At 43.2% G+C, this 22,657-nt stretch overlaps 1 protein-coding gene across 2 annotated transcripts in view; it reads right to left on the bottom strand.

The window, feature by feature from the left end:
* Positions 1-21,649, bottom strand: part of LOC139234667 (cilia- and flagella-associated protein 337-like) — a 120,546-nt gene extending 98,897 nt beyond the window's left edge. The window contains exons 1-7 of one of the 2 annotated variants that reach the window (XM_070865348.1): positions 21,472-21,649; positions 20,472-20,554; positions 17,886-17,978; positions 6,922-6,967; positions 2,674-2,720; positions 1,483-1,600; positions 1,305-1,374 (exon numbers count right to left, since the gene is read on the bottom strand). In XM_070865348.1, coding sequence (XP_070721449.1) covers positions 1,305-1,374; positions 1,483-1,600; positions 2,674-2,720; positions 6,922-6,967; positions 17,886-17,962 — 358 coding nt within the window. In that variant the 5' untranslated portion in view covers positions 17,963-17,978; positions 20,472-20,554; positions 21,472-21,649. Of the gene's footprint in view, positions 1-1,304; positions 1,375-1,482; positions 1,601-2,673; positions 2,725-6,921; positions 6,968-17,885; positions 17,979-20,471; positions 20,555-21,471 lie in introns of those variants that run through there. The other variant, XM_070865356.1, reaches the window with a different exon arrangement.
* Between the last annotated feature and the right edge of the window lie 1,008 nt (positions 21,650-22,657).

Genomic DNA, 22,657 nt, shown 5'->3' on the forward strand with positions numbered 1-22,657 from the left:
AAAACAAGAAGGCAGAGTATTATCTGAATGGCGGAAGATTAGGAAAAGGGGAGGTGCAACGAGACCTGGGTGTCATGGTACATCTGTCATTGAAAGTTGGCATGCAGGTACAGCAGGCGGTGAAGAAGGCAAATGGCATGTTGGCCTTCATAGCTAGGGGATTTGAGTATCGGAGCAGGCAGGTCTTGCTGCAGCTGTACAGGGCCTTGGTGAGGCCTCACCTGGAATATTGTGTTCAGTTTTGGTCTCCTAATCTGAGGAAGGATGTTCTTGCTTCTGAGGGAGTGCAGCGAAGGTGCACCAGACTGATTCCCAGGATGGCAGGACTGACATATGAGGAGAGACTGGATTGACTGGGCCTGTAGTCACTGGAGTTTAGAAGGATGACAGAGGATCTCATAGAAACATATAAAATTCTGACGGGACTAGACAGGTTGGATGCAGGAAAAATGTTCCCGATGTTGGGGAAGTCCAGAACCAGGGGACACAGTCTAAGGATAAGGGGTAAGCCATTTAAGACTGCGATGAGGAGAAACTTCTTCACTCAGAGAGTTGTTAACCTGTGGAATTCTATACCGCAGAGAGTTGTTGATGCCAGTTCATTGGATATATTCAAGAGGGAGTTAGATATGGCCCTTACGGCTAAAGTGATCAAAGGGTATGGAGAGAAAGCAGGAAAGCGGTATTGAGGGGAATGATCAGCCATGATCTTATTGAATGGTGGTGCAGACTCCAAGGGCCGAATGGCCTACTCCTGCACCTATTTTCTATGTTTCTATGTTTCTATAGAGGGTGCAAGGAAGGGAAGTGTTGTCAGAGTAGCTTTGGTGAGTTGTTGCAGAGCGTCCTGATGATTGTATATACTGCAACCACGAGACACCAGTGGTTCAGTGGGTGAATATTAACTCCAGTGGCAGGGGTACTTTTCAAGCAAACTGCTCTGTTTGAGGGGAGATGGCTTGGCTTTCTCTTATTTGTGATGGTCAATACTTGGCACTTAAGCAGTGCAAATGTTACCTACCACTTGTTAGCCTAAGCCTGGACGTTATCCAATTCCTGCTGTGGGCTGGCATAGGCTGCTCCATTATTCAAGATGCTGCAAATGGAGCTGAACACAGTAGAAGAGTTAACAAACAGCTCAACTCCTAACCCTATGATGGAAGGAGCACGTTGATCAAGCAGCTGAAAATGACTGGGCTGAGGACACTTCCCTGAGGAACTTCTGCAGTGATGAATGCCTCTGATATGCTACCAAGATATAAAGTAACAATAATTGCAAGTCAAAATTAATCTATTTATCTTACCTATAACTAATGCGGTAGCTTCCTCATTGCAACTTGATATAACTGCATTGATAGAGCGAATATATTTAATCTGTAAAAAAAAAATCAAGCAACTAGATTCATTTTTCAAATTAATTGATAAGATTTCTTGACAGAAAAGAGCCATAGAGGCCCGACAAATCACCCTGTAATACTTTACCTCCGTCACCCAATCATTATGAACCTTCCAACGTATATAGGAGATTTGCCCACTACCTGTGAGTTTCTCAATGGTAATACTTGGAATTCCATCCACTGCTGGACCCTTTGTCCAGTTCCTGCAGATTAAAGCAGATTTTGGGAATTAACATTAAGTTTATGATTTGCTGAAACAGCAAAAATAATATATCCTTTTCAGAAATATAGGCATGAGTTAAGATGAATGTATTTTCAGTTCTGCATTCATTGTTCAAAATCAAAATGATCTTAGAGCAATTTGATTGGTTCAGTTTGATTTTTTTTTAATTGGTGGATTTTCTCCAGAGTACATAGTTCTGATTTATTGTGGCCAGAGGACTTTGTAAAAACATTATTTGATTTGATAGGTTCAGTTTCAGTTTTTTTGGGTTGATATATTTTTGTCAATTCTCTTAGTTACTGAATTGTGATTTACATATATTAAACATAATCAATCAGTTGTGAGAAATTTGCATAAAATTAGTCAATGCCAAGTGCGCTACCCATAGTATGACACGGAATGCAACACAAGAAGTGTTAGGCCTGAAGAGTGATGAACAAAAGAGTGAACAGACATAACAGTTTTTACAATATTGGCAAATCACCCACGGCACTGCCCATGGTAAATCAGAGGAAGAGCTAATTTATAAGGGTTGGAGCATTATATCATATAAAACACAATCAGTTGAAAATTTTGTAGGGGTACTTCAATGAGAGACCGGCAAAGCCCAGAGAAATGGCATAAATGGCATAAATGGCTGCTTACAACATTTCTCGGTAGATTCCACTGATCTCCTGCTAACATTACAGCGGGATAGTGGGAGAACTCCCTGTAATTTCAGGGGGAATGAAACATTTTGCTGATATGTAGATGTGTGTTCCTTGTAGACTGAATCTTTAATGGTTTTCCAGCAGTTCTGCGCAGCTCACCAGTTCCATGAAAGTGAGGCCCGAAGTTCAATATCAGGGACAGCTCGGGCCTCACCATTCAGATGCAGAGATCGTACCCTGCACGCCCAATTCCTAGGCCTATATTTCTGAAGTGGCAGAAATTGGTTGTCGTATATTAATCATAAATGCCCCAAAAAACTGCAATGCACAATATGAACAGAAAAGATCAGAATAAAAGCAATAATCCAGTTAGACTTTCTGAATACTGAATTATTTCCCCTACCTCAGGCTTTCCCCCATCATTGACACGAGGAAGATATTGACACATCCCTGTGAAAAATAGAGCATTGTTTTTATTAACTGTAATATGCTAGTCTCTATTTCCAATTTTTCATACTAACTTACTAAATCACCAATCACTCTGCTTCATAAGAAGCTATTTAACAACAGCTTCCAAAAAAACTGCAATGGTCAATGAAAGAATTAATTTTCTTAAGCACTGTACAGAGTCTTGATCAGAATCAGAAATTACAGGACCCACTGTGCTGTTTTTTAGGTTAACCAATTTTAAGGAGTCCTTAACATGTCTCCAGACCCAATGAAGGCACATGGCTTCAGGTCAAATACAGGCAAGGAATCCTGCTGATTTTCACCTGGCACCCTCCCTCAGCTGATGAATCAGTACTCCTCCATGTTGAACACCACTTGGAGGAAGCACTGAGGGTAGGACAAAGAATGCACTCTGGGTGGGGGACTTCAATGTCTGTCAGCAAGAGTGGCGTGGTCGTACCACTACTGGCCAAACTGCCAAATTCCTAAAGGACATAGCTGCCAGGAAATCAACACAAGGGAATAACCTACTTGACCTTGTCCTCACAAATCTACCTGTTGCAAATGCATCTGTCCATGACAGCATCGGTAAGAGTGACCACTGCACAGTCTCATGGAGATGAAGTCTCGTCTTTACATTGAGGACACCGACTACCATGTTGTGTGGCACTATCACCATGCTAAATGGGATAGATTAAGAACAGATCTAGCAGCTCAAAATTGGGTATCCATGAGGAGCTGTGGGCCATTAGCAGCAGCAGAATCTTTAACCTCATGGCCTGGCATATCCTTAATTTCTCCATCACCATCAGGTTAGATGGCTAACCCTGGCCCAATGGAGAGTGTAGAAGACTATGACAGGAGTAGCACCAGGCATATCTAAAAATGAAGTGCCAGCCTGGTGAAGCTCCAACACAGGACTGCATGCATGCTAAACAGCAGAAGGGGTGTGCCATAGTCAGAGCTAAATGATCTCACGACCAATGAATCAGATCAAAGCTCTACAGTCCTGCCACATCCAGTAGTGAAAGTGTTCATAACTATTTTCAGCCAGAAATGCTGAGAAAATGATCCTCCTCAGTCTCCCCCTGAGGTCCCCACCATCACAGATCTTCAGCTGATTCGCTTCACTCCACGTTATATCAAGAAACGACAAAGTGCACTGGAAACAGCAAAGGCTACAGATCCCAACAACAGTCCAGCTGTAGTGCTGAAGGGCTGTGCATGGCACATGCTATGGTCAGTCATTAATGAATTTTGTAGAGGGTCTGAAATAGGTGCTGTGCCCCCTATTTGCATATGCAAAAGGAGCTAATGCCTGTTTCAGACACAGGCCCTGGACGCCTGTACAGAAGCCTTTATCAATATGGTGGGCACCACACTTCCAGAATGGAATGTTCGCATGCACACAACCTGCCATATAGGGTGCCTTGGCACCCATTTTATGCCTGTAAAACGGGCATGGCACCAACAAATTTCTAGGCCGTTTTGTTTGACTGAAGTTTTGTAAATGCATTAGAATTAGCTTTCTAATGATTTTACAGACAATATTTGACTATGTTGTTTCCAACTACCTCCTCTGCCATCAAATAAACAGCAAAAAGTAAAATTAAAATTAAAATCATGCAAAAAATTCACTGTTCCTTTAATAGCTCCTACCCACTGGACCTTACCTTATTAAAGAAGCAAAGCATAATTCAGTCAGGCAGAGTCAGCATGGATTTATGAAGGAGAAGTCATGTTTGACAAATTTGCTGGAATTCTTTGAGGATGTAACAAACAGGGTGGATGGAGGGGAATCAGTGGATGTGGTGTATTTGGATTTTCAGAAGGCATTTGACAAGGTGCCACATAAAAGGTTACTGCACAAGATAAAAGTTCACAGGGTTGGGGGTAATATATAAGCATGGATGGAGGATTGGCTAACTAACAGAAAACAGAGAATTGGGATAAATGGTTCATTCTCGGGTTGGCAATCAGTAACTAGTGGGGTGCCACAGGGATCAGTGCTGGGACTCCAACTATTTACAATCTATATTAACGACTTCGAAGAAAGGACCGAGTGTAATGTAGCCAATGTTAACGTTGCTGATGATACAAAGATGGGAGGAAAAGCAATGTTAAAGGAGGACACAAAAAATCTGCAAAAGGACATAGACAGACTAAGTGAGTGGGCAAAAATTTGGCAGATGGAGTATAATGTTGGAAAGTGTGAGGTCATGCACTTGGCAGAAAAAAAATCAAAGAGCAAGTTATTATTTAAATGGAGAAAAATTGCAAAGTGCTGCAGTACAGCGGGACCTGGGGGTACTTGTGCATGAAACACAAAAGGTTAGTATGCAGGTACAGCAAGTGATCAGGAAGGCCAATGGATTCTTGGCCTTTATTGCAAAGGGGATGGAGTTTAAAAGCAGGGAAGTCTTGCTACAGTTATACAGGGTATTGATGAGGCCACACCTGGAATACTGCATACAGTTTTGGTTTCCATTATTTAGAAAGGATATACTTGCTTTGGAGGCAGTTCAGAGAAGGTTCACTAGGTTAATTCTGGAGATGAGGGGGTTGACTTATGAGGAAAAGTTGAGTAGGTTGGGCCTCTACTCATTAGAATTCAGGAGAATGAGAGGTGATCTTATCGAAATGTATAAGATTATGAGGGGGCTTGTCAAGGTGGATGCAGAGAGGATGTTTCCACTGATAGGGGAGACTAGAACTAGGGGGCATAATCTTAGATTAAGGGGCTGCCCATTTAAAACTGAGATGAGGAGGAATTTCTTCTCTCGGAGGGTCGTAAATCTGTGGAATTCGCTGCCTCAGAGAGCTGTGGAAGCTGGGACAATGAATAAATTTAAGATAGAGATAGACAGTTTCTTAATCGATAAGGGAATAAGGGGTTATAGGGAGCGGTCAGAGAAGTGGACCTGAGTCCATGATCAGATCAGCCATGTTCGTATTAAATGGCGGAGCAGGCTCGAGGGGCTGTATGGCCTACTCCTGCTCCTATTTCTTATGTTCTTATGTCTCAATATCCCTGGGCCAGTAAGTTGAAAAAAAACACAGGATTACTGCCCTAATCACTACCACATCAACCCTGCAGGACGTACTATTATACGAATGTTAGGTTGAGGACGTAAATGGCCTGGTAAAGTCCTGAGAATCAAATAGTCTGTCAAGGCTTAGATGACAGCTGAGATAGATTTTTGGACTTTAGGGGAATCAAGGGATATGGAAATCAGGTGGGAAAATGGAATTGAGGTTGAAGATTAGTCATGATCTTACTGAATGGCTAGAGCGGCTGTATGGCTTATGGCCTACCCCTGCTCTTAATTCTTATGTTCTTAGCTGAAGAACCACCACTGGGGGAGGAACTGGAATGCTACTGGGGCCCTGACTGAACGTCAGCATGAGTTGCCACCTTTAGGTGAGGAGGGGTAAGAGCAGAAAATTGGAGGAGGGTAAAAATTATGCTTTCACAAATGTTAAAATTGAAAAATGCTGCAGAAGGATTTGTTTTACTTACCTGATTGAACAAAATGAAACTAATTAAGCGCATTTCTTAAAAACATTGATTCCAAATAGCCTTGACCTGAGAACAATGATCTTCCTCTCAAAATCCCACTGTTTTCCAATTTGCGCAGGGGCTTGGGGCTTCCATCCACCTCAGAAATGACCCCATGATGAAAAGGGGGTGTGGTCAAGAGAAAGGAATTTCCACACAGAATCTCCTCGGCCCCACTGTCCATTGACCTGTATGCCAAATTTATCCTGGCACACAGGTCAGCTCAGCATCAGAAGTGGGGCTCTACAGGATCTCCAGGCCTGAATTACAGCCTGGAAAACCCTGCAATTCAGGGATGCTGCCGCCTGGATAGGCCTTACTGTCAAGGAGGAATCATCAGCCTCATTTCCTTACTCAGGAGGAGCCCACCAACATCCACCCCAAGCAGCCATCTAATACTATATTTCCTGTGCCCCTTCTCTGGCATCCATAGTGCCACAGGTGCCAGCCCAACCTATATTAGTGATGTGACTCTGTCCTGATCCCAGATACTCCAGCAGGGTCAGGAGTGGAGACCTCCAGCACACAAAGCAGGAATGAGGCTTTTCAGCCCCATTGTGTTTGATCAACTGAACTGATCTACAACAATTAATGGCTTTGAAACTGTTGCTAGTGAAGATGCACCAAATGTTGAAAACATACCTGTTCGTCACCATATAGGATCACACACTCATCATCTCCTGTGGAACTAAAAAAACAAGATTTAACTAAAGATCTTCACATCAAAATGTGAAACACAGAGCACTGCCACAGGTAACTTTTCAAAAATTAATTCTTGGCATCCTATGTTACTGACCGTGGTAATCTACCCTTCTATTGCTTGGGCCCTAAGCTCTGGAATTCCTTCCCTAAACCTCTCGCCACTCTACTTCTCTTTCCTATTTTAAGACGTTCCTTAAAACCTACCTCTTTGACCAAGTTTATGGTCATCTGCCATAATTGCTTCTGATGTGGCTCGGTGTCAATTTTGGGGGGTGGCGGGGGCGGGGGGGTTTGTCTTATAATACTCCTGTGAAGCGCCTTGGGATGTTTTACTATGTTAAAGGCGCTATATAAATACAAGTTGTTGTTGTAGTAATTCCTCATCCTTCTTGACCTTTCTGCAGCCTTTGACACGGTTGACTAAACTGTCCTCCTCAATGCCTCTCCTCCATTATCCAGCTGGGTGGGACTGCCCCCACCTGGTTCCATTCTTATCTATCAGTCATAGCTGGAGAATCATCTGCAACGACTTCTCTTCTCGCTCCCGCATTGTTTCCTCTGGAGACCCCTAAGGGTCTATCCTCAGCCTCCTCCTATTTCTCATCTACATGCTGCCCCTCAGCAACATCATCCAAAAACACATCAGGTTCCACATGTATGCTGATGACACCCAGCTCTACCTCACCACTAGCCTTCTTAACCCTTCCACTGTCTCTGATTTGTCACACTGCTTGTCTGTTATCTAGTCCTAGATGAGCAGAAATTTCCTCCAACTAAACATCGGGAGGTCCAAAGTCGTTGGCCTGGAAATTGCGGTCAGAGGCTTGCCGCCCTTGTATGCCTCCAAACCAGAAGAAAACTCTGCATTTACCTAATGGCTCCTGAGCTTTGGATTCTTGCGGTCACACATCCCAGGGGCACATGTGGTTTGCAAGCATCCCTGGGATCATATGGGCAAGGCCAACCAATGACAAAGGGGGATTACTATTATGCTATGGAGATTCCAAATACATACAGAATCCCCATAAGATATTAGAAATCACCTCATAAATACAATTTCACATTACTGAAATAAAAATAAATGATCAGAGGTTCGAAATTAATTAAAATTCCATTTTATCAAACAATTAAAATAAAAATTTAATTTTTTGAAAAATAAATTTAAACATTTTTAACCAGGACAAAATTAACGTAACCTAATTTTAAATGTAATTGAATGTTAAATCATTTATTTTAACATTCATTTAAACCCTTACACTGGTAAAAGGCCTTACGCCTGCTTTTACCAGGCGTAACGGATTTGTGGGTATTCGCTGGGCAGTAGTTGGGCAAATAGCCCAACTCTGCACCAGTGAAAGTGAATTTACAGTGGATACCTATGATCTGTCAAGGAGAACCTTGACAGATCGAAAACCTGGAACTTGTGGGGCACTTACAATGGTGTAAATCCAGACCATTGACTTCGGTCCTGGTCATAAACTCGGTTCCCTAGCCACCAACTCCAATCCTCTCCCCAGTCGCTGTCTGAGGCCGATTCAGATCTTTCACAACCTTGATGTCCTATTTGACCGCGATGAGCTTCCAATCACGAAGATGGCCAACCTCCACCTCTGTAACATCACCTATTACCGTCCCTGCCTCACCTCATCTGCTGCTGAAACCCTTAAACATACCTTTGTTACCTCTAGATTTGACTTCTTCTAGCCGGCCTCCTATCTTCTACCTTCCAAAAATTAAAAAACTCTGGAAAGAGAGAATGTCCTGGAGAGGTCAAGGACAGAATCCATTTGGTTAAGAATTAAGAAACAATAGAGGTGCTATTATACCATTAGGTGTATTCTAAAGACCATCAACTAATGGGAAAGCTATAGGGGAGCAAATTTTCAGGGAAATTACAGAGCAGTGCAAGAACTATGGAGTAGTGATAATGGGGACTTCAATTATCCTAATATAGACTGGGATAGTAATAGTATGAAGGGCAGAAAGGACAAAAAGAATTTCTGAAGTGTGTTCAGGAGAACATTCTTGATCAGTATGTTTCTGGCCCAACTAGGTAGGAGGCATTGCTGGATCTGGTTCTGGGAAATGAAGTGGGTCAAGTGGAGCAAGTGTCAGTAGGGGAACATTTAGTGAACAGTGATCATAGTATCACAAGGTTTAGATTAGCTATGGAAAAGGACAGGGAGGTTTCTAGAGTAAAAAATACTTATTTGAAGGAAGGCAAATTTCAGTGGGTTGAGAACGGATCTGGCCCATGTAAATTGGAATCAAAAGATTGACAGGCAAAACTGTAATCGAACAATGAGCTGCCTTTAAAGAGGAGATGTTCTGGAACAGCCGGCGTAAATTCCCACAAGAGAGAAAGGTAGGGTAACTAAAGCCTGAGCTCCCTGGATGATAAAAGAGATCGAGAGTAAGATGAAGCAGAAAAAGAGTATGTCAGGTTGAGAATACAAGTGAGAATCAGGCTGAATATAGAAAGTTCAGAGAGGAAGTGAAAAAGAAAATAAGAGGTGCAAAGAGAGTGTATGAGAATAGATTGGCAGGTTAACATAAAAGGCAATTCAAAAATCTTCTATAGGCACATAAATAGTAAACGGATAATAAGAGAAGGGGTGGGGCCAATTAGAGACCAAAAAGGAGACCTATGCATGGAGACAGAGGGCCTGGCTGAATACTAAATGAATGCTTTGCATCTATATTCACCAAGGAAGAAGATGCTGCCAAAGTCACAGTGAAAAACTGTGAGATACTGGATGAGATAAAAATTGATAAAGAGGAGGTACTAGAAAGGCTGTCTGTACTTAAAGTTGGTAAGTCACCAGGACCGGATGGGATGCATCCTAGGATGCTGAGGGAAGTTAAGGAGGAAATTGTGGAGGCCCTGGCCATAATCTTCCAATCCTCCTTAGATACAAGGGTGGTGCCAGAGGACTGCAGAATTGCAAATGTTACTCCCTTGTTCAAAAAAAGTGTAAAGATAAATCCAATAACCACAGGCCAGTCAGTTTAACCTCAGTAGTGGGGAAGCATTTAGAAATGATAATCTGGGACAAAGTTAACAGTCACTTGGACAAGTGTGGATTAATTAAGGAAAACCAGCATGGATTTGTTAAAGGCAAATCGTGTTTAACTAACTTGATCGAGTTTTTTGATGAGGTAACAGAAAGTGTTGATAAGAGCAATGCAGTTGACATGGACTTCCAAAAGGTTGGTTTTCTTGTTGGTGCTGCTGGTGTTGGGGCTCATCGTGTTGGGATTCTGAGGACCAAGATGAGATAGTTTCAAGGGCACCGATTGTCAACCGCATTGCCCTTATCATAGTGTACATGGACCTCCATATGATAAAGTGCCACATAATAGGCATGCCAGCAAAGTTGAAGCCCATGGAATAAAAGGGACAGTGGCAGCATGGATATGAAATTGGCTAAGTGGCAGGATTCAGACAGTAGTGGTGAACAGTTGTTTTTTGGACTGGAGGAAGGTATACAGTGGTGTTCCCCAGGGGTCGGTACTGGGATAACTGCTTTTCTTGATATATGTTATTGACTTGGACTTGGGTGTACAAGGCAAAATTTCAAAATTAGCAGATGACATAAAACTTGGAAGTATAGTGAACAGTGAGGAGGATATTGTTAGACTTCAAGAAGACATAGTCAGGCTGGTGAAATGGGCGGACACGTGGCAGATGAAATTTAACGCAGAAAAGTGCGAAAGGAGGGTGACAGCTGATTGCAGTGCGGGCAGGTACAGCAGGAGTGGCGAGGTCAGGGCGAAGGAGCGGCAAGAGTTCGTAGATGGATGTGATCGGGGCCCAGGGGAGGCGAGAGTTTGGGGCCCAGAAGAGGCGAGGGCTCGGGGCAGCACGGGCCAGCCCACACTGCAATATGTGTGCACACTAGGTCCATGCAGCAGAGCTGCTCTCCAGTCGTCTTGGTTAATCCTTGCCACTGGACCAAGACCTAGCTCTGTCAAGCCCATGTGGTGGCTGGGGTGCAACAGCCACCACACATTAAAAAAATCCACGCACAGGTATCTTCCACCCTTCAAGATGTAATTCGGGATCCGGAATATTAGGTCCTTCATTGAAACACCTGTGAACTCATCCCTTTTCAGCGTGGAAGCAAGTCTTCCTCATTTCGAGGGATTGCCTATGATGATAATGATGATGATGATGGATGATACATTTTGGTAGAAAGAATAAGGAGAGGCAATATAATCTTAAAGGTGGTACATGAAAAGAGACACCTAGGGGTATATGTGCATGAGAAAACAGTTAAAAAAGCATACAGGATGCTGGGCTTCATAAATAGAGGCATAGAGTACAAAAGCAAGGAAATTATGCAGAACCTTTATAAACACTAGTTCGGCTTCAACTGGAGTATTGTGTGTCATTCTGGGCACCGCACTTTAGGAAGGATGTGAAGACCTTAGAAGGTGCAGAAAAGATTTACGAGTATGATTCCAGGGATGAAGGACTTCAGTTACATGGATAGACTAGAAAAGATGGGAATGTTCTCGTTAGAGCAGAGAAGGTTGAGAGGAGATTTGATAGAGGTGTTCAAAATCATGAGTGGTCTAGACAGAGTACATAGAGGGAAACTATTCCCAGCTATTTACAATATACATCAATGATTTAGATGAAGGAATTGAATGTAATATCTCCAAGTGTGCGGATGACACTGGGCTGGGTGGCGGTGTGAGCTGTGAGGAGGATGCAGGGTGACTTGGACAGGTTAGGTGAGTGGGCAAATGCATAGCAGATGCAGTATAATGTGGATAAATGTGAGGTTATCCACTTTCGTGGCAAAAACAGAATATTATCTGCATGGTGACAGATTAGGAAAAGGGGAGGTGCAACGAGACCTGGGTGTCATGGTTCATCAGTCATTGAAGGTTGGCATGTAGGTACAGCAGGCGGTGAAGAAGGCAAATGGCATGTTGGCCTTCATAGCTAGAGGATTTGAGTATAGGAGCAGGGAGATCTTACTGCAGTTGTATAGAGCCTTGGTGAGGCCACACCTGGAATATTGTGTTCAGTTTTGGTCTCCTAATCTGAGGAAGAACATTCTTGCTATTGAGGGAGTACAGCGAAAGTTCACCAGACTGATTCCTGAGATGGCAGGACTGACATATGAGGAGAGACTGGATCAACTGGGCTTGTATCCACTGGAGTTTAGAAGAATGAGAGGGGATCTCATAGAAACATAAAATTCTGACAGGATTGGCCAGGTTAGAGGCAGGAAGAATGTTCCTGTTGCTGGGGAGTTCCAGAACCAGTGGTTACAGTCTAAGAATAAGGGATAAGCCATTTAGGACCGAGATGAGGAGAAACTTCTTCACTCAAGAGAGTGGTTAACCTGTGGAATTCCCTACCGCAGAGAGTTGTTGAGGCCAGTTCGTTAGATATTTTCAAAAGGGAGTTAGATATGGCGTATGGAGAGAAAGCAGGAAAGGGGTACTGAGGTTGAATGATCAGCCATGATCTTATTGAATGGCGGTGCAGGCTCGAAGGGCTGAATGGCCTGCTCCTGCACCTAATTTCTATGTTTCGATGGTTCTATTGGCAGAAGGATCAATAACCAGAGGACACAGATTTAAGGTGATTGGCAAAAGAACCAAAGGCAACATGAGGAAAACCTTTTTTATGCAGCGAGTGGTTAGGATCTGGAATGCACTGCCTGAAAGGTTGGTGGAGGCAGACTCAATCATGGCTTTCAAAAGGGAATTGGATAAGTACCTGAAGGAAGAAAAATTGCAGGGGTACGGGGAACGAGTGGGGGAGTGGGACTAGCTGAAGTGCTCTTGCAGAGAGCCGGCATGGGCTTGATGGGCCGAATGGCTTCCTTCTGTGCTGTAACCTTTTTATGAACTCTGCTGTCCCTATCCTAACTCGCACCAAGTTCACTGACCTACATTGACTCCCGCACCGGCAACACCTCTTATCTTTTGTCTTCAAATCATGCCATGGCGTCACTGCTCCCTATCTCTCCAGCCTTACAGCCTCCAGCCCTGCAACTCGCAGAGATTTCTGCTTTCCTCCAATTCTGGCCTCTTGAGCATCCCCCGATTTTAATCGCAGCCATGCCTTCAGCTGCCTGAACCTTAAGATCTGGAATCCCCTCCCTAAGCCTCTCCACCTCTCTCTCCTTCTTTAAGACACTGCTTAAAATCTACCTCTGTGACCAAGCCTTTGGTCACCTGTCCCAATATCTCCTTGTGTAACTCGGTGTCAAATTCTGTTTAATAACGCTCATGTGAAACACCTTAGGATGTTTTATGACATTAAAGGCGCTATATAAATGAAAGCAGGTGTTGTTGATGATGTGGACATCACGAGCTAAGCATTTGTTGCACATGTGAGAAGGTAATGATGGGCCTTCTTGAACCACTGCAGTCCGCTTAGCAAATGTTTCTTGAAACAATTCTACTGCATAACTGGGATACTGTCCTAAAATACTGACAAGGATTTTGGAAACATTTTAAAATATTTATGCAAGATAAAAACATTTATAACATTAATCTCTTTATCACTATCTTGATTTGAGAAGTTGTTCAGCTGTTATTCTGGTTTTAAATCCATTGTGGTAATTATGACGTGGCATGGTATCACCCACCTAATACAGGGCCCAATTTTGGCAATGACTTGCTCCAATTTTTTTGGAGTAAGTTGGTTTTTCTGGCGTAAGTTAAAAAACGCCATTTTCCCCAATGAACTTGCTCCAGAGTAACTCAGTTAGGTACGATTTATTTTAGTTCCGTTTTTTTTTCAAAAGGGGGCGTTCCCAGCCACTTACGCCAGTTTTGGCCATTTAAGCAATTCTGGCCAGCTAAAAGTTACTCCAAATTTGCTTAGGTCAGCGTATGTGGCCAGCTCTGAAAAACCTTGCGGGCAGTTAAGAAATCGGTGCAGGTAAGTAAGTAAGGACCTGCATCCAAGCACCAAGCACCAAACATTGCAAATAAAAGTTGAAATAACTCAATAAAAATAAAGAACTCGGGTAAACAATTGAATAACAAATAAATAATTCTAGTAAATCCTACCTTGAATTGAAATCCACCGGGGCAGGCAGCGGGTCGGCCTGTACGGGAGGCCAATCGGCCTGGGAAAGGGGCGGCTGACAAAGATGCATTGAGAGGCTGAAGGGAAGGTAAGGGGGTGGAGGGGGAGGGGGAGAGGCGGGGCTGGGCTGGGCAGAAACGCGGCAAAGTATCGGGAGACTGAAGAGGAGGGAGAGGCTGGGCTGGGCAGAAACGCGGCAAAGTATCGGGAGCCCGATTCTGCTGCGCATGCGTGGTCAGTTGAAACTGCAGCTCTCTCACTCACCCACTGACCCGATTCTACTGCGCATGCGTGATCATGGCAAATCCCGATCCTACTGCACATGTCCAGCGTCCCGGCACTGTTTCCAGCACAGGACGCTGGCTCCGCCCACAGACCCAGTCACCACGTCATGCCAGCTGCTAGAAGGTCCGGGACAGCGGCCAAAATCGGCCTGAAGATTTTTGGCACACTTCCAAGCGTGGAAAACTGGCGCACCTCTGGCAAGTACGCCAGAAATCTCTATGGCCAAAATTGAGCCCATAGAGTGTGGATGTGTGATGCTCTATATGATCACAGTCAGCTACCATAAGAAGGTACTAAGTAAATGCCAAGCACTTCCCAAAAAGGAGGAAAAAAATAGGGTCTGTCACTCAGGGTTACTCTTGCACACCACCTGGTGGCCTGTTAGTGCGTCTTTGGCAGATCACCAGTCTGCCCTCAAGTGACTGACCTGGGAGATCTTAAGGGAGAAGTAGAAAGTTATTTTTTTTAAAGAGATGATTGTGCTCATTGTGAAGGTGATAATATTCTAATGTGTAGACCCACCGTTAGCACTCCTAGGCCAGATGCAGAGACTCTAGAGGAGTACAAGAAGTGCATGGGTGAAATTAAAAAAGATATCAGGAAAGCAAAGGGAGAGCATGAATTAATGTTGGCAAGTAAAATCAGGGAAAACCCAAAGATGTTTTATCAATACAATAAGAGCAAGAGGATAACTAGAGAAAGAGTGGGGCCTATTAGAGATCATAAAGGAAATCTGTGTGTGGAGGCAGAAGACGTGGGTATGATTCTTAATGAATACTTTGCATCTGTTTTCACAAAAGAGAGGGGCGATTCAGACTTTGCAATGAGAAAGGCGTGTAAAATATTAAATGAGATAAACATAGTGAGAGAGAAAGTATTAAGGGACTTAGCAGCTTTGAAAGTGGATAAATCCCCAGGCCCAGATGAAATGTATACCAGGCTGTTAAGAGAAGTAAAAGAGAAAATAGCAGAAGCTCTGACCATCATTTTCCAGCCCTCTCTGGCTACAGGTGTGGTGCCAGAGGACTGGAGGATTGCTAATGTTGTACCTTTGTTTAAAAAGGGAGAAAAGAATAGATCAAGTAATTACAGGCCAGTCAGCCTAATCTCAGTGATGGAAAAATTATCAGAAAAAATCCTGAGGGACAGGATAAATCTTCATTTGGAAAGACAGATTAATCAAGGACAGTCAGCATGGATTTGTTAAGGGTAGGTCGTGTCTGACTAACTTGATTGAATTTGTCGAGAAGGTAACCAGGAGAGTCAATGAGGGCAGTGCGTATGATGTAGTGTATATGGATTTTAACAAAGCTTTTGATAAGGTCCCACATGGCAGACTGGTCACGAAAGTAAAAGTCCATGGGGTCCAAGGAAAAACAGCAAGTTGGATCCAAAATTGGCTGAGAGGCGGGAAGCAAAGAATAATGGTTGATGGGTGTTTTTGTGACTGGAAGGCTGTATCCAGTGGGGTTCCACAGGGCTTAATGCTGGGTCCCTTACTTTTTGTAGTATATATCAATGACATAGATTTGAATGTTGGGGGTATGATTAAGAAGTTTGCAGGTGACACTAAAATTGGCTGCATGGTTGATAATGAAGAAAACTGTGGACTGCAGGAAGTTATCAATATACTGGTCAGGTGGGCAGAACAGTGGCAAATGGAATTCAATCCGGATAAGTGTGAGGTAATGAATTTGGGGAGGTCTAACAAGGCAAGGGAATACACATTAAATGGTACAACACTGAAAAGTGTAGAGGAACAAAGGGACCCTGGAGTGCATGTCCACAGATCCCTGAAGGTAGCAGGCCAGGTAGATAAGATGGTGAAGAAGGCATATGGAATACTTGCCTTTATTAGTCAAGGCATGGAATACAAGAGCAAGGAGGTTATGCTTGAACTGTATAAAACACGGGTTAGGCTGCAGCTGGAGTACTGCATGCAGTTCTGGTCACCACATTATAGGAAATATGTGATTGCATTGGAAAGGTTGCAGAGGAGATTTATAAGAATATTGCCTGGACTGGAGAATTTTGGCTATGAGAAAAGATTGGAGACGCTGAGTCTTTTTTCTTTTGAATAGAGGAGGCTGAGGGGAGACCTTATTGAGGGGCCTGGATAGAGTGGATAATAGGACCTGTTTCCCTTGGCAGAGGGGTCAACAACCAGGGGGCATAGATTTAAAGTAATTGGGGGGCGGTTTAGAGAGATATGATGGGAAATTTCTTCACCCAGAGGGTAATGGGGGTCTGGAAATCACTGCCTGAAAGGGTGGTAGAGGCAGAAACCCTCACCACATTTTAAAAATACCTAAATGTGCATCATCATCATCATAATCATAGGCAGTCCCTCAAAATCGAGGAAGACTTGCTTCCACTATAAAAGTGAGTTCTTAGGTGACTTAACAGTCCAATATGGGAATTACAGTCTCTGTCACAGGTGGGACAGCGACAGTCGTTGAAGGAAAGGGTGGGTGGGGAGTCTGGTTTGCCACACACTCCTTCCGCTGCCTGCGCTTGTTTTCTGCATGCTCTCAGCGATGAGACTCAAGGTGCTCAGCGCCCTCCCAGATGCTCTTCCTCCACTTAGGGTGGACTTTAGCCAGGAACTTCCAGGGGATGTTGCATTTTATCAAGGAGGCTTTGAGGGTGTCCTTGAAACGTTTCCTCTACCCACCTGGGGCTCGCTTGCCATGTAGGAGTTCCGAGTAGAGTGCTTGCTTTGGGATTCTTGTGTCAGGCATGTGAACAATGTGATCCGTCCAATGGAGCTGGTCGAGTGTGGTCAGTGCTTCAATGCTGGGGATGTGCACTTAAAATGCCGTAACCTACAGGGCTACGGAACAAGAGCTGGAAAGTCAGATTAGCCTGGGTAACTGTTGGTCGGCCGGCACGGACACGATGGGCCGAAATGGCCTCCTTCCGTGCTGTAAATTTCTATGATTCTATGAGGTGTACACAGATTAGAGCTTTCTCTACTCTTTCTATGTTTCTATATTTCTATGTTTTCCCCAACTTCAGAAGAATATATCCTTCTGCGCAGGTTGATTTTTTTTCCAGTTTCTACACCAGCCTTCATTGTGGCTTCTAGTGAGACTGCTCATTTATTACTAATTAACAATGAATTATGGGTCGTTTGTGCAGTAAGTCTGTACCCTTTGGGAACTGGGCCCAATTTCATCGCACATAGCCAGAAGAGAGAGGGGATGATTCCCCCATCAATCTGGACTAATTTAAATCAGAATAAATAGAATGATATGCTAAACTATTGCATCCCACATAAAACAATTCTTAAAATGAAGGGGAAATATAGTACAGATTTTGATTTCATTATCTGTTTATAATATTTGTGTTGTGCATTTATGTATACTTTCAGAATTTATTTTGGAGTGGAGTACCAGAGTAATCCATCAGATTTTGTCACTCTCCAGATTTTGTCACTACTGCCACTGTTTTGGGATTTAACAAGTGTTGCAAACATTTAGTAGCTATCCTGTAAAGAGGAATATAATACATTAAGCTCATCCTTATCTATGGTTACATTAAGTAGTAATATTACCTGTAATCTAGTCGAAGAGGCATAGATTCGAGGCCAATTATTTGACAATAGGGTTCAAAGTTGGAGAGTTCATACATACGGATTTCTCGATCACTAGGCACAAAATATGATTATGATTTATTAATGTTTATGTAGTGATAATATAATCTGCTTTGAAATTTCAATCATTACTATTGCTGAAGAACAGTATCGAGGACCTTGGGGCTACCAATTATTATACTGTCTGGAGAAAATAAATCTAAACAAATAAATATTGTCCCATCTTTGCTATAATTAATCTGTCACTCTTTATTCTGATTTATTTTGCTTCTTTTCAATTATATATTTTATTGTAGTTCTTATTTTGAACTTCTCAATGTTAAGTCAGTAGTCTTGTACACACTCGTGAAAAAAATGGAAAGTAAGGCAATCAAAATTAAACCGCTTATATCCATCTATACAGTTAAAAGGTAACTAGTGTACGCCTGTCACACTTGCAAAGTGCATGTCATTGTATTCATAAAAAAGGAGCAACTATTATTAACGGTTGAAGTGTATAAGGCAGTTTTCAGGGTTCCAATGATTCTGCAAATCAATCGAGCTTTGCTCTTGCAGTTTACAATGTTGCATTAACATAGTCCTACCATTCACTGTCATTCATTTGAAATTTCTCATTAACACTTGGGCAAACAAACATTTACTAGCTTTTATAACTGAAGGAAAAGCTCTCAATATATTATTTTATTCTCGTCTTCCAAGTTCCACACATTTTACTAGAAAGTAACATTACATTTATTATAGAAATTTTAGATCACCATTACTTTCTTTTATTGGATAATATAAAATTTCCCACTGTTAAAAAATACTATTCTTGTATTCAAGGTGATGGCCACAATCTTCCCTTCAGTTGTCACCGGCACTAAATTCAGTGCAAACAAGTCATTATTTTGGAGCTTAACAGGAAACATGCCTCCTCAGAAATATTGTATGCTTGTATTTTTGTTTAAGTTTCACTTTACCCACTGGTAAGGTCAGATTTTGTTTTCAATCTTATCTGCATGAGAGAAAATCACAAGGTGGACTGCTAGAAGATTTGTCCCAAACCAGTGGTGATTGCCAGTGCTGCTGCCCCCAAACCTGACTCCTACCTTCCCAGAGGAACTGCAGATTAGGAGTAACACGGTGAGTTTTATTACTGGAGTAAACCACCATTACAGCATGTAATGAAGGAAATGCTTTTACATTATTCCTCCAGGGAGCAATTCAGGCCCAATGGCTGAGAAATTGATTTGCACACCACCCTTTTTTGTGCGCTACTCGAACAGTAAGACCTCAATTTGGTGGGCAGGAAATGTGAGCACTATACCAGCTGGAAGTGCACCCTCTTCCATATTGGATAAAGACAAACAAAAGACTTGCTTTACCCACACCTGAAGCTGGCATTAAGCCTTTTACAATTGCCTTTGATGTCCCCATTCCAAAAATTGTTTGTGGAGGCACCCAACGCCATTACCTGCAACAAAGACAGTAAGTAGCTAACCTAAATGTGGAACCGGGAGGAGCTTGAATGCTCCTCCAAAACCCATATTTAACCCCCCTACCCCAGATCCACCCCCCCCCCTCCCTCCCGATGCCCCTGCCAACACCTGATCCCGACCTGACTCCTCTTCACCGGCAGGCACTTCACGCTTCTCTGCCAATACTGAAATGAGGCCTGAGACTCAATATCCGGAGAAGCTCAGGCTTCACCATTCAGGTGCGGAGGTGCACGAACTGCGTGTCCTAAAATGGTCACAACCTAATTTCTAGGCTAATGTGTTTTTAGTACATGCATGTTCTATCTGAATTTACAATCACACTGTAAATATGTCAAAGAGCCAATGTTGCTATTTTAATACAATATTTTCAGGCACTCTTTTATTAAAATTTCATGTCACAGAATCTAACCAGTTGCGAATGTACACATATAAGAAGCAATTTTGCAAGTCTCTGCTCCTGACATGAATCCTCACTAGATGGGAGTATGGGTCAGAGATAGTCTCAGATAGGGATATAACACTATATCGTCAATTCTGCGATTGCACTCCAATCTTATGAGGCTCCACAATGGGAGCAAAAGCTTGAAAATTTCCGCTATTGTGTATGTCAATAAACTGACGGCACTGCTTGAGTTCATAAAATGATCATAATTCCAGTGTTAGAGCCTCATGTTACCACATGGCTGTTACTTTTTTGGGGGGTGAGGATGGCTATCTATCCACTTACTAGGGTATGTCACTCTATTTCCCACCTTATTTTTATCCTTACTGAGACATGCACCTCTTGCAGCTAAGAGGCTAAGTGCCTGCTGATCTCAGGCCAATGGCGCGCTTGATGGACAACTCAGATACACATCAACAGTCCACTGAAGACTTCTCTTATTGTTTTTCCTCCCCTACATTGAAGGGGTAAGTAGGAGACCGCTCCGAGGACTCCACTAATGAGTGAACAAAACAAAGATTGTGGAGTAGGTAAATTAGAGGAGGCATCAGGACAGGTACTCTATCAACACAAAGGTACTTTTGAAGTGTTGCCTATATTGTATGTAGATTTTTCAAATGTTTATACCATGTTCCAATCACAAATTTGTTGTACTGATTAATTAGGATGCAATCAGTAATCCACTTGAACTTTCTGTTTTCTTCCTGTACCTGAAATATCATAATAGTTTTGTCATTAGTAACTGTGCATGTTTGCACAATATTCATTTATTACATCAGATATATTTCCATTTGGGCTGGTTTGTTAATTCATTTGATAGGTTGGCTCATAAGAAGACATAAGAAAAACACAGAACAAAAAAGGCTGCAATAATCTCCTCCTATCCCCATTTTCTTCTACCAACTGTGTACAATTTTCCCTGTTACAGACTCGACCCAATTTATTTAACTTCTCGAGTCTGCCTGGTCTCTAAACTAATTGACCAAAACCTCACGTGTTCATAACCCTAAAGCTGTTTACCACTTGAATCCATTTATCTCAGCTCAAAGTGGGTTTGGAATTTTGCAACTGGGCAATAGACGGAACTGCCATGTGAAAGTGAGGCTTTCGATCTCAGCAGAAGATGAAGTGAAATCCATGCGCATCATTCTGCTCCAGCAGTACCTCCGGGTGACAGATTAGCAAGCATTATGGATGGCAGTATGCAGAAGCTTGATTTGTCTGATATATTTCCTGTGTTGTATACCCTATATAATTATGAAGAAATATCAAGACCAGAATGTGATTTTAGCCAAGGAAAAGATAATGGGCCCGAAATTGATGAAGGCCTCCCCCCGCCCAAGTGCCGCCCAAAGGATTTTCATCACCAAGGTCCCTCGAAAGTCAGCGGGCGGCAAATGAGGGACTTATGCCGCCAATCTGGGCGGCAGCCGGCAGGAGCTCTCATTCTCGGCGGCAGAGGCGCTTGCCACCCAAGTGCCACCAAGGATGGAGTCGGGCCCACGAAGGGTCGAAGACCTAAAAATAAAAATCATTAGCAAAAAATGTAAAAACTATCGGAAGACCTTCAGGGGACTCTATCAAGGTAAATCGTTGTGGAAAAAACAAATAAAAAATGTTTACTAACCTTTTTTCCAAGATCTTCCTACTTACTGTGGGGGAAGACCAGCCTCCAGTCAGTGGTCCATCCCCGTTCTGCTGCCGACTCCCGCCCGCATGAATATCACATCTCGGTGGGCGGGAGTCCACTTACGCTACTCAGCCGTCCGCTGACATCGGCAGGCGCTTCCCAGCTGCACTCCTCTCCTGCCTGCTCCAGGTCACGTCAAAAGTGGCACTGGGCGGATGTTGCAGAGGAATATCGGTGGCAATGGGTGGTAAATTCACCAATTTCGGGCCCATTGAAATTTAAAAGTACAAATTAAAATCTTTGTGTAGTCTTAGTGAGTAGATTATTACAAAACTGCATTGCTGGGGATAATGTAGCATAGTGGTAGTTTTACCAGACAAATAATCCAGAGGTCTGAACTAATGATCTGGAGCCATGAATTCAAATCCCACCATGTCAGCTGGGGAAGCTACAACATAGGACTACATATATGCTAAACAGCTGAAACACCATGCTATAGACAGAACTAGGCGATTCCACAACCAACGGAGCAAATCGAACTCTGCAGTCCTGCCACATCCAGTCGTGAACAGTGGTGGACCATTAAACAACTAACTGGAGGAGGAGACTCCATGAACACCCCATCCTCAATGATGGCAGAGCCCAGCACAGGAGTGAAAAAGACACGCATTTTACTGAGTGTAGCATCAAGGAGCAGTAGTAAAATTGAAGTCAATGGGAATCGGGGGAAACTCTCCACTGGCTGGAGTCAGACCTAGCACAAAGGAAGGTGGTTGTGGTTGTTGGAGGCCAATCATCTCAGCCCCAGGACGTTGCTGCAGAAATATCTCAGGGCAGTGTCCTAAGCCCAACCATCTTCAGCTTCATCAATGAACTTCCCTCCATCATAAGGTCAGAAATGAGGATGTTCGCTGACGATTGCAGAGTGTTCAGTTCCATTCGCAACTCCTCAGATACTGAAGCAGTCCGTGCCCACATGCAGCAAGATCTGGACGACATTCAGGCTAGGGTTGATAAGTGGCAAGTAACATTCGCGCCACACCAGTGCCAGGCTATCTCCAACAAGAGAGAGTCTAACCACCACCCCTTGATATTCAAAGGCATTACCATCACCGAATCCCTCACCATCAACATCCTAAGGGTCACCATTGACCAGCCACATAAATACTGTGGCTACAAGAGC

The sequence above is a fragment of the Pristiophorus japonicus genome, chromosome 2 (genome assembly GCF_044704955.1).
Source record: "Pristiophorus japonicus isolate sPriJap1 chromosome 2, sPriJap1.hap1, whole genome shotgun sequence".
Classification (NCBI taxonomy): Eukaryota; Metazoa; Chordata; class Chondrichthyes; family Pristiophoridae; genus Pristiophorus; species Pristiophorus japonicus.